Below are 12,911 nucleotides of genomic sequence, written 5' to 3' on the forward strand. Positions count from 1 at the left end.
TGCATGCTACCACAGCACACAGCAGACACACACTTTCCCGTGCATGCTACCACAGCACACAGTGTCAACACACACAGCCTCTGAGCACCTGGGCCCAGTACCGTATGCCATGAACTGCTGGCTTTTCACTGTACAAACTGTCCTGCTCTTATAGAAGAGCACCAAGTAACAGGAAACAGAAACATTTAACATTTTCCTACATTCCTCGTGATGTTAGTACCAAATTGGCAATACCCTGATATTGTCTTGTGTTAGAAGTGTTGATTTTAGACATTGCTGGCTGGGCTGCTGATTTGAATTTCTTTTCAAAATGGTTAAATGAACTTTTGCTTGGGATTCAGACAAAGCTTATGAAATGGTCCTAAGATACTTCTGCCAGTTTGTATTATGCATTTATATGAAGTAGTACTTTGGGCACTAACAATTACAAAATAAGATTATTGATGAATTCTGAAGAACATTTAAGATGATTTATGTCTTGTGTATCTATCACATGTCCAGATGAAATTTAAATACTCATGTAAAAAGATGCAAGTCCTTTTGTAGCATCAGTGCAAACATTTTATTGTTTTCTTTCTTTTTTTAAAAAGTATTCTGCCGCCGGGCGATGGTGGCACACGCCTTTAATCCCAGCACTCAGGAGGCAGAGGCAGGCGGATCTCTGTGAGTTCGAGACCAGCCTGGTCTACAGAGCTAGTTCCAGGACAGGCTCCAAAGCCACAGAGAAACCCTGTCTCGAAAAACCAAAAAAAAAAAAAGATTCTGCCTGCCTGCATGTCAGAAAAGGGCACCAGATCTCATGGTGGCTGGCAACCACCATGTGGTTGCTGGGAATTGAACTCAGGACCTTTAGAAGAGCAGGAAGTGCTCTTAACCACTGAGCCGTCTCTCCAGCCCCATTTTATTGTTTTCAATAAATGTTAAGATTATACCCAAGAATTATTTTAAAGCAAATTTATGATACATTATTAGCAAATGTCTGATATGCGTTCATATTTTATATGCATGTATGCTTGGGGTCATGTAAAAATTTCTTGGACCAGCTGGGCTGTGGTGCATATTCCTTTAATCCCAGCATTCCAGAGGCAGAGGCAGGTTGGTCTCTATGGGTTCGAGACCAGCCTGCTCTACAGAGTGAGTTCTCTAACAGCCAGGGTTATGTCTCGAAAGACCAAAAGAGGAAAAAAGAAAAACCCAAAACTTCTTGAGCCAAAAAACGGGTTGCTAGTGTGAAAAATTCAAGAAGCCCAGTTCGGATCCAAGGATCTGAGTCAAGGAAGTCTGCAGACTTCCCAGCTTAACCTGGCGGTGACCTTCCACTGCTAGGCAATCAGAACTCATATCCACATTTTTACCCCCAAGACAGCTACCTCTCTTCTGAACACATTACCCTCTAGAACTCTGTGTGCTCACAACAGGACTTCCCAGTGGGAGAGGTCAGTGTGCTTTAGCTTCTTCTAAGAGTGATTAAATAGTTAGCAAGGAATTCAAGAAGGACGACAGGAAAGGCAAATGACCTCATTTCTCGGCGTGCTGTCTGCTCTGATGGGGAGAGCAGAGCCTCCTGGCCAGAGGGTCCCTAGGGTTCTGCATCTTGGTTGAGACAGTGAGCTTGGCTTTTTGTTTTTTTTTTTTTTTTTTTTTTGAGACAGGCTTTCTCTGTAGCTTTGGAGCCTGTCCTGGAACTCACTTTTGTAGACCAGGCTGGCCTCGAACTCACAGAGATCCGCCTGCCTCTGCCTCTGGAGTGCTGAGATTAAAGGCGAGTGCCACCACCGCCCAGCAGAGCTTGGCCTTTGGCAGTGACTTTGCAATGGGTTATGTTGGATGCAACATCTTCTAAAAATGTAGGAAGCTAATCGGGCTCCTTGTGACAAGCCATTTTTATTATAGGGCATCTCTGGGTTTGTCCCTGAGCATTTAACCAGAGACTCTTCACAACTACAACAGAGATTAATAGTCGAATATGGTAGGGACTCCAAGCTAGAGCATTACCGGAAAAGGATCTTTAAGAAGACTATACAAGAGGCATCTTTTTAAATAAATGAATAAAAGTAATGCTGGCCAGCTTTGTTGCAGACTGGCGTATTTAGTACGGTCTTATAAAAAGCATTTGTAAAACTTTAGACCTGGCTAAAAGGCTCCTTACTGGCTGGGCAGTGGTGGCACACACCCTTAATCCCAGCACTCAGGAGGCAGAGGCAGGTAGATCTCTGTGAATTTGAGGCCAACAAAGAAAGAAGACTCCACAGATAAGGCTGCACTTCCTGGTTCTAAAGGCAGGCACGTGAGGTCAGGCCCTTGGGCACAAAAGGCCCCGCGTGACCCACGGGCAAGCATGCGTGGTTATATCCACGTATGACTCAGCTAAACCCTTGTGCGCATGCGTGAGTCACCCGTCACCTATGTCATCGGTGTGACATAGTCACGCCAAACCCTGTGCGCATGTGTGGGGCAGTCTTTAAAAGCTGAAGGTGCCATCTTTTGCACCGCTCTGCACCTCGATCTCCAGGCCTGTGCACATTCCCCTCTAATAAACTAAGTGGGTTTGTTGGTGTTCCTTCTCACTTGTGCCCAGGTAATTTCACCTAACCTATCCTGTATAGGAGGAGATGAAAAAGGAGGAAAAAAAATCAGATGACTTCCAATTAGGCCCTGCTTCCTGCTCTGGCTGTCCTCCCTGAGTGTGCAGCCAAGCTTCGGCCCTTATCTGTCCCTACACAGAACTCCAGCAGGAGACTGGCTGGGCACCCTCAACTGCAGGTGCTGGCCCGGGTATGAACCCCTACTTGGACAAGGTCACTCGGGGCCCTTGGCATTATAAGAGGCCACACACACCTTCCCGGCTCTGCTCTGTGGGACCCTAACTCCTCATCTGAGCTCTCTGTAATCTAAGCAGCTGGGAAGACGGGGTGCTCTGGTGCTGAGAAATGAAAGGAGAGGAGACTGCATGGGCTCGAGTGGGGGTGGGGGTGGGGGTGGGGGGCCAGCGGTGGGAGAGAGGCTGAGATCCAGGGTGTAGAAGAACTGGAGGACCAAACCAAAGATCGTACAAATAAGGGACTATACGAGGGCTTCTGAGCATGCGGCCTTGTGAAAAAATGAAAAAAGTCTTAAAACCATACTGAGGCTGGGCAGAATGCTTGCTTTATAAGTATGAGGACCTAAATTCAGAGCCCAAGATACATATAAAACAAATAAATATATGCAAAAGAAAACCCACTAAAACAAAGCTCTGGCATAGCTGCGTGTATTTGTAACCCCAGCTCTAGGGAGTGTTGGAGACAGGGGGATCACTGGGACTTTCTGGCCACCAGCATATCTCCAGTTGTATGACTTTTATTTTTTTGCTTTTTTATTTTCTTTTTGGTTTTTCGAGACAGGGTCTCTCTGGAGCTAGTTCTTGTAGATCAGGCCTCGAACTCAGAGATCCTCCTGCCTCTGCCTCCCAAGTGCTGGGATTAAAGGTGTGCTCCACCACCGCCGGGCTTGTGTGACTTTTGTTTAAGCTGCATTTGTTTATTTAACTCTTGTGAAGCTGTGTAATGGAGCCTGTCCCAAAACACCTGGTGGTCCCAACAGCCAATAGTGAAGTAGGAGCAAGGATAGGTGGGGCTTGCAGATGGAGGAGCAAGAAGAGGAGGAGGAAGAAAACAGAAGCTGGGCGGTGGTGACACAGGCCTTTAATATCTGCACTCAGGAGGCAGAGGCAGGCAGATCTCTTGTGAGTTTGAGTCAGCCTGGTCTACAGAGCTAGTTCCAGAACAGGCTCCATAGCTACTGAGAAACCCTGTCTCAGAAAAAAAAAGCGGGGGTGAGGAGGAGAAAACAAGGAGAGGAGGGCATCAGGGGCCAACCACCCAGCTATACAGCCAGCCACAGATAAATTAGTAAGGAAAGGTACATGGAAGATAAGAAAGATAAAAGCCCAGAGACAAAAGGTAGTTGGGATAATTTAAGATAAGGAAAGGGAAAGCTGACAAGAAATTAGCCAAGCTAAGGCCAGGCATTTATGACTAAGAATAAGCCTCCTCCGTGTGTGATTTATTTCTCTCTCTCTCCCTCTCCCCCTCCCTCCACACACACACACACACACACACACACACACACACACACACACGCTGAGCAGTCACTTCATAATTACTAGGATAGCTATGATTTAAAGAGGCAGCCAGGGGACTGGGGCAGATGGCTTGGCAGTTAGGGGCACTGGCTGCTCTTCTAGAGGACCCAGGTTTGATTCCCAGTTTGAACACAGCTACCCTGCAGGGTGGAGGATATGCCCCCTAGAAGATGTGGGTTGTTAAATGAAAATCTCAGGGTCAGGCATGGGGAACCTCCCTATGAGTAATTGATGAGGGAAGCTCCCGAGGCCTTCTTCCCCAACAACAGACTCTCGATTGCCTGCTATAACTAGATGGTAAGCCTATTGCTGATGACTCAACACACACTGATTACAGAATACAGAGAAATCAAGTAGGAAGTGGCCTGGAAACTTCCTCCTAGCTTATAGTGCCAGAAGGTACGACGCAGGTCTCTGCAGGAGGAAAGTCATCAGTAGCATTACCCAGTGGGAAACTCTGCATGTTATAAAACCAACCTTCTAGACAAGATGTGCCCATCAATGCAGCGGTGGTACAAAGACTACGGGTAGGCAGTAGCTTTGAACTGAATTTGAGGCCTACTCTACAAGAGAAAATTTATGCTTGGTACTGTAAACCTGGTCAAAAACTCATAGCTCAGGAGGTCACAGGCCCTAGAGAGATTGTTCTATTGTGGTTTTGCTGAATGGAGGTGTTGTCAAACTGTTTTTAAATATTTATGTTTATATAATTAGTTCTGCCTTCAACCTCAGCCATAAAAGCATCTCTCTACAGTTATCATCAGACAAGGTGGACTCAGAACTGGTCAAAGTGCTGAGCATAAGCAACTATGGAGTACTCAGCCCGAATTGGGGCATCTATAAGATCGTCCTCTACTCTAAGGCTCAGAGAACATTACAGAAGGGGGAAGAAAGAACGTACGAGGCAGAGGATGGGGAGGTGTGCTGTGGAAAGCTGTCCACTGGACAGGACCACTGCACACATGAGCTCAACACAGCTGGGGTGACCTGCGCGAGACCCACACGAGATCAAGCCAACAGCATCCGTCAACATTCTCATAGGCAGCACTGATGGACTCAGTAGGGTACAAAAACGGCAGTGTGTGTGTGGAAGGGCATGAAGCAGGGAGTGGGAGATGAAATTGCCAAATAATAACAATACATACTCTAGTTTTTTAAAGGTGGAAACAACCCATGTGAACCAATTTGTGGACGGATAGATAGGTTATGCCATGTCCTTCTAACAGGATAGTATTGACAATAAAAAGGAATTACGTATGATACATGCTTCGATACAGATAAGCCTTGAGAGCGCAGTAAGTGGTAGAAGCCAGTCACGGAAGACCACGTGAATGTTAAATTTACAGTGACAGAAAGTAGATCAGGGGTTACCTAGACCTAGGGGAATATGAGGGAATAGCTAAGAGGCATAGGATGTCTCGGGGGGGGGGGTGATGAGAATGTTCTAAAATTAAATGTAGGGCCGGGCGGTGGTGGCGCACGCCTTTAATCCCAGCACTCGGGAGGCAGAGGCAGGCGGATCTCTGTGAGTTCGAGACCAGCCTGGTCTACAAGAGCTAGTTCCAGGACAGGCTCCAAAACCACAGAGAAACCCTGTCTCGAAAAACCAAAATAAATAAATAAATAAATAAATAGATAGATAAATAAATTAAATTAAATTAAATGTAGGGCTGGTTTGATGGCTGTGGAGGCCTGAAAATGTGAGCCAATTCCACCTTGACCAAAGGTCAGAGAGTTGGAATTTACTAGTTCCTCCAAGATTATTGTGCTTCTGCCTCAAAGGTTCCTTCTAGTTGTTGATTTAAGAGTTCTGTTCTCTCGAGGTTACTGTCAACAGGTGTGGCTAATTGTCAGCCCTTGTATTCTAGGAATAGACCAGGAAGAGATCTGTTCCTACCTCAAACAAAAGTCTAAGGATCCAACTAAGTTCCAGTTCTCTTTATGGAGATAACTTTGGATTCCACCCAGGGAGTGGTTTGCCTATAGGATGTTCTGGTCTAGGGTGTGAGCGTGACTTGGTGACTCTTTTTGTTCTAGCAACAGAATGTTTCACTATGGACGTTCATTTCCTTGCATCATGTTAATGCAGTCTTTGGTCTTATTCCTATGTTTTGGGGTCAGGGGTGTTTTAAGCAGTTGGAAATTAAACATGGGCGAATTTTCAGTACTCATGGAAATTCCCTCCCAATACTATCCTATATGTTTCTCCGTTTTATTATTTTCATTCACCTCTTCATATTCTTTACTATATTTCTAATCTCCATGCCTTTACCCTAGCGAGAGGTATTTTTGTTGAGGCTGGTTCCTGAAAGATGGCCCCACGGGTAAAGGTGCTTGCTGCCAAGGCTGACAAGCTGAGTTAGATCCCTGGACCCACATGGCAGCAGAAGAAAAGAGTATAAAAGTTGTCCTTTGGCCAGGCAGTGGTAGCGCACGCCTTTAATCCCAGCACTCGGGAGGCAGAGGCAGGCGGATCTCTGTGAGTTCGAGGCCAGCCTGGTCTACAAGAGCTAGTTCCAGGACAGGCTCCAAAGGCTACAGAGAAACCCTGTCTCGAAAAGCCAAAATAAAAGAAAGAGGAAAAGAAAGAAAGTCGTCCTCTGACCTCCACATGTATGTATAAATAAATGTAATAAACACACACAAATAAACATAATAAAACAATGGCTATACCCTTGCGTGAACATACTAAAGTCTATTAAATTATGTACTCCACTTATTTTTAATTTTTGTTGAGTGTGTGCGTGTGCGTGCGTGCATGTGTGTGCGTGTGTGTGCGTGCGTGCGTGTGTGTGTGTGTGTGTGTGTGTATGTGTGTGTGTGTAGGTACCCGAGGAAGCCAACAGAGGGCACTGGATTCCTTGGAACTAGAGTTATGGACAGTTAAGTTGTCTGAAGTGGAGGTTGGGAACCAAACTCAGGTTCTTTGGAAGAACAGCAAGAGCTCTTAACTGCTGAGTCATCTCTTCAGCCACAAACTTTGACTTTAAATGAGTGAAATCTATGATACTCATAGATTTGTATTTGGCTTTTGGAGGGAGTGGCAGAAATCATGTTTACTAATGTGTGTTAATTATACAGTGATTATGACCATTTCATGTAAACCTGTAACATTTTAATTATCTCCACCTTACTATTGCCATCTTTACCCTCCCCCCTTTCTCTTTTTTTCTATTTACCTTCCTCGCTCTCTTTTGTTCTGTCTCCCTCTCAAGGGAGTACAGAATTTTGGGAAGCTTTGGGTGACAGGGGCAGGCTGAAGATACAGATCCCTGACATACACCTTCCCTGTACCACTTGGCTCTTTTAGGTTTGTTTCCCACCATGGGGTCCTCTAAGAAAGTCAGGGCTTCATTTACCTAATTCCCGCCTCCTATGGAACCTATAGAGCGCATTCTTGTGGCTGAGAGAGTCAGGAGGCCTGAAACAGAACCTTGGGCAAAGGCTGGCAGTTGTCTTTTGGAATTTTAGGTCAAGATATAAATATCCCTGGGAGAAGACGAAAGGCTTGAACAGTTTAAGCTGAACGTTCTGTCACACCCAGCGCAGAATTAGACAGCACTGATCCTAACAAGAAAGGGACAAAGGGTGATGGCCAGGACAGGTGTCCTGTCACAGGTAGCCCTTACCACACAGCCTTGTTCCTGGACCTGCAGCTCTGCCACCCCACATGACTTCAGAGAGGCCCCAGCCATGCCTCATTTCCCCCCACCCGAGTCTCAGAGCTCCACCCCGTTGCAAGGCTGTGTTTTCTGCCCTGCTTCAGGCTTAGCTATGCCCATGCCACAGTCTTTTCTGTCACTAGTGCCACACAAAGTCGTTCTGTAGGAGCAAAGTAAACTTTTTCTTTGATATTATTTTCTAGTATGAAAGTGCAGGGTGGCAAAGGGAAATAAAAGGCAGCTGATTTTGAAAGGTGGGGTTTTCTCCTTTCAGCATTTAAAAATGTAGTCTTTAAGCTATTTTTCTATGCAGGCATAGGGTTGTGAAGTTTTTATATCTATTTATTAGGGGATGCGGGGGAGACACAAATGTGCCATGCTATGCATGTGGGAGTCAGAAGACAAAACGGGGGAAGTCTGTTCTCTCTTTCTATTATGTGGGGTCCCAGGGAGCCAGCTCATGTGATCAGGCTTAGCAGCAAGCGACTTTACCTGCTGAGCCACCTCACTGGCCCAGGCATGGGGTTTTAATGTGGCTTCTGGCCTTGTTTTATAATTGATGCACATTTTCATAAATAGCTGCTATTTCAGTGAGATTTTTGGCCTGTAAATCTCCCCCATCTGGAAAGACGGTCCTTGTTGGTAACTCAAGAACCAACAGCACCACGAGGCTGGAATTGTAAGAAAGTCCCTCGGTCCTCCTCCTTCTGACTCTATTAACTACTAGATCGCAAGTCCAACTTTAGGCAGTTCAGTGAAACTGGTTTATAAAACACGGCCGGTTAATGCCTCAGGGGACACTTTCCAGGGCTAGAGGATGCGGCTCAAAGGTGCTAGTGTGTGCGTAGTGTGCACAGCTCTGGGTTCCAGCTTCAGCACCATCACTCAAGATGCTTTCTGATTTCCAGCACAAGTCAAAAAATCCACTGAGCATGGTGTGGTAGTGCACACCTGGGAGGCTGAGGCAGGAGAATTGCAAGTTTGAAGCTAGCCTGGATGAACAAGACTGTATCTCAAAAGAACCAGAAGGAAAGAAGAAAAAAAAGAAGAGAGAGAGAGAGAGAGAGAGAGAGAGAGAGAGAGAGAGAGAGAGAGAACTGACCCAGGTACAACAAACACCCGGATGGTGGGGATTGTTTACATTCCCACTATTGCCGTCTGCGGAAAGGCACTGATGTATTATCCAGAACATTCCCTGTCTGTCAGAGGTGGTCAGTCTCGGACCTTCCACCCCATCCAGCTGTGCTATGACTGGCAGGGCTTTCGTGGGGATTTCCATCCCTCACTGCCCAGGGCAGACTGCTGGCTGGTGGGACATTAACTCTCAGCTCGGGCTAGTTCAACCCTTCAAAGGAATCAGCCTGCAATCGCTGGCACAAACAGAGAGGAGGAAGGACATTTATGGTCACCTTAGACGCTGAGCACCAAACAAGGGAACACCCTAGAGCCAACTGACCCCTAGCCACTAGACGGAAACATTCAGAACTTGGTGGTAAAGTCAGTTTACAAGGCGTTCTGTTTTTCTGGTGTTCCCAGATTTCTAAAGCCAGGAGGCAGTGTTTCCATAGAAAACAAAGAGCACACACAAGGAGGCTCTGGGCATCTCAGGAGCCATGTTCTCCACAGTACAGCGTCCCTGAACCTTGCTGAGAGGAAGGAATGTGCTGGCCTGACTGGGTCTGCCCTGTGGGATGAAGGGGGGACTAGAGAGTCAGGCTGGCTGTTCACACAGACGCAGACGGAGCTTGGCTTATTACACATGATGTCAGTCTCCCTCCATGCCATGCAGCTCCGCAAGTCAGAAACCATCACCCCAGCTCACTGCCATGAAAAAGCAGTTGAGAGCAAGCAGCGGTGGGAGCTGGGAATTTGGGGTTTGAGACTAGCTGAGGCTGTTCCTCTCAAAGGGCATCAGGCATCTAAATGGATGTGCTGTGATTAAGTTGCCTGTCTTTTAGATGAATTAATCAACATATCCCAGAATCCTGTTGTAATGTTTATCTGAAACCAAGAATTTTTTTTTCAGGGAGCAAGGAACAGGGTCCTATCCTGGAACTCGCTATATGGCTCAGATTGGCCTCCTATTCATGGGCAATCCTTCGGCTTCAGCCTCCTGGAAGCTGGGATCATGGGTGTGCATAACCACTCCTTCCTTGCTCCAGCTTTCTGAGAAAAAAAAAAGGGATTTAGTTTTGGCAGGGGTGGGAATGCACACCTCTAACCCCAGCATTCCAGAGACAGAGGCTGGATGACTGAGGGTTTGAGGCGAGCCTGGGCTACACAGTAAGACCCTGTCTCAACAAGCAGACCAGACAACACTTATTCCCTTTTATCAAGGGCACAAATAGCCTCTTGCTTTTAATTTATTTTTCTCCTGGCTTTTACCTCACTGCAAAAATTAGGCAACCAATGAGTTTTCTTGGCTGCAGAGAAACAAATCCATTGTGAACCAACATTCCAGCCAAGGACAGACCATATACACGACAGTGTGCATACAGCCCAAGCTTACTGTGTTATACCATCTAGGGCTGCTCAAGGATAGCGGAGGTTTGCCCATGATGAAGTCACCTAATGACACAGCTCTCGGAACTCATCCGGTCATTACGGGACATAGGACCGCATGCTGGGAAACTGAGAGTGAGAGGGGAGATGTTGCCTTTTCCCTATGGTGGGGCACCCTCAGCACTGAAGCTGCTCTGACCTGAAGCCCGAAAGGCCAAGGGAAAGGTGAGTGGGAGGCAGGCGATGGGCGAACTGCACCCCAAATGCACTCTCTTCAGAGAAGTGACGGCCAAGGCAGCTTTCTACGTGTTGCGCATCTCTTCCTGAATCCAAAGTGGATTCAGGCCCTCTCCTCTCGGGGCTCTGCTCAGACTCCGGCATTTCTTATGCCCATCGTGAAAGCATGCCTTCTCGCACTGTCTACAGCCCACGGTGAGGGCGTTTCACCCCTGCTTTGTCCAGACATGGGGAGGATCTAGCAGCAAGCCCTATGCTGGTCACCTTCATGAGCCTTCCCTGGTTTAGTGCCCAGCCTAGGCTGTGAGATAAATCTCATAATCCTTATTACAACAAGGAACCCCAGGCTCAAAAAGTCCCTCCTACTTGTATAATAAACTCGACACAAAGTCATGGGATCGGGAAACTGACAGTAAAATGAAGTAGTCATTTAGTGACACTAAGTTAGAACACAGCTTCTTGAAAACTAAATGTTAGTTTTCATTAAAATGCTTTTAACTTTAAAATTTAATAGTATAAATGTTTTTCTTCATGTATGATGTGCACCATATATATGTGTATGCCACCCATGTTGAGAAATGTATTTTTAAAAATCATGTAATAAAACACCTTTGAAGTTCAGATGGTCTGGCTAACTAACCATGCTGACAAATCAAGTCAAAACTTGCTTCTAATTCTCACACCTACTCTGCAAAGAACAGTCACAAAAATGCATTAGGGGTAAACACCTTTCAACATTGGATGCATGAAGTCTCCCACACGTCCATCTGACATGCCCCGGCCCATTTGCTTGTATGTCTCCCAGAAGAAGGATGCTTCTCTTGGGCTATCAGGCAGGCTGCACAGCTTCCCACTGGGACCACAGGCTTCTGTAATTTGAATCTATCACCATTCAAATGTATCTTCAACTCAAACACCATTCAGACCCCAAAGCACAGCCTGGGATCAAGGTTTTCAGGCCAGGTAAAAAAGCAGTTTGGGAATAAGCATCTTCACATTGGGGAGGGGAAGGGTTCGGTTCTGTGGCTGGAGCTCACCTGTTGGGTTTGAGGGGATGTCCAGGAGGGTCTTCAACAGCTTCATATCTTTAATGTTGTGGATATAGATGGATTCCTCCAGGCAGACCAGCAGCCTCTGTAATCAGACAGAACCGTCAGCCTCCTACACAGAGCCTGTGAAAAGGGACCCGCCAAGTCCTTGCTCATCTGTGAGTTCTAACTTGGTTCCCTGTCTATTGGAGGAGGAATGCTAATGAGCCTTCTGAAGGCCATGTTTATGAATGTAAACAGACGCAGCCTCGCCCACTCGGGCAGAGGCTTAAAATACAAAGTCCTGGATTTTACCTTAAAGATCTCTCTCTCTCTCTCTCTCTCTCTCTCTCTCTCTCTCTCTCTCTCTCTCTCTCTCTCTCTCTCTCTCTCTCTCTATCTCTATCTCTATCTCTATCTCTATCTCTATCTCTATCTATCTCCCTCCTTTCCCCACCCCCTCCCTAGAACAAGACGGTTCAGGGCACTTCTGTTGTTCTGTTCCCACATTCAGTGTTGGTGACTGAGTTCTTCCTCTTACACAAATGCAGGCTTCTCTACATTCTCTGCATGGCTAAACCTTGGACTCTTTTCCCTTTCTCTGTTTTGTATTCTGACATAGGTTTTCACTAAGTTGCCAAGGTTAGCCTTGGACTCACTCTGTAGCTCAGGCAAGTATTGAACTCATGGTCCTACTGCCTCAGATGCCCAAGTAGCTGGGACGACAGGGCTGAGACACCTTGCCCCACCCTAACCTCACCCCCAGCACCCTTCTCTATTTTAATTAGAGCACTCTGGCCACAGTGCTAAACCTGTATGAAAAGTAAATTCTAACAAGATCTCAAAGTTGGGATTAGTGAGATGGTTCAGTGGGAAAACGGACTCGCTCAAGTTTGTGGACTCAAATTTAATCCCTGGAACCCACATAAGGACGGAAGGAGAGAATCAACTCCACAGAGAAAGTTGTTCTCTGACCTTCACATGTTCCCTGTAGAACATACACAACCCTATCCCTATTACACACAAACACACACACATAAATAAACTTTAAAGATAAAAAGGGGGCTGGAGAGATGGCTTATCAGTTAAGGGCACTGCTGCTCTTTCAGAGACCTGGGTTCAGTTCCCAGCACCCATGTGGCACACAATTGTCTGTAACTCTAGTTCCAGGGAATCTTATGATGCCGTCTTCTGTCCACCTTGGTGACCACATGAATAAATGCACATATATAAATGTTGGTAGAACATACACAGAATAACTTTATTTTATGTGCATTGGTGTGAAGGTATGAAATCCCCTGGAACTGGAGTTACAGACAGTTGTGAGCTGCCATGTGGGTGCTGAGGATTGAACCTGGG

General features: G+C 46.3%; 1 protein-coding gene across 1 annotated transcript in view; it reads right to left on the reverse strand.

Moving 5' to 3' along the window:
- Window positions 1-12,911, reverse strand: part of Wipi1 (WD repeat domain, phosphoinositide interacting 1) — a 40,265-nt gene that overhangs the window by 12,809 nt on the left and 14,545 nt on the right. Inside the window, exon 4 of the mRNA XM_005350657.3 lies at window positions 11,562-11,658. Coding sequence (XP_005350714.1) covers window positions 11,562-11,658 — 97 coding nt within the window. The remainder of the gene's footprint in view (window positions 1-11,561; window positions 11,659-12,911) is intronic.

The sequence above is a fragment of the Microtus ochrogaster genome, chromosome 7 (genome assembly GCF_000317375.1).
Source record: "Microtus ochrogaster isolate Prairie Vole_2 chromosome 7, MicOch1.0, whole genome shotgun sequence".
Classification (NCBI taxonomy): domain Eukaryota; kingdom Metazoa; phylum Chordata; class Mammalia; order Rodentia; family Cricetidae; genus Microtus; species Microtus ochrogaster.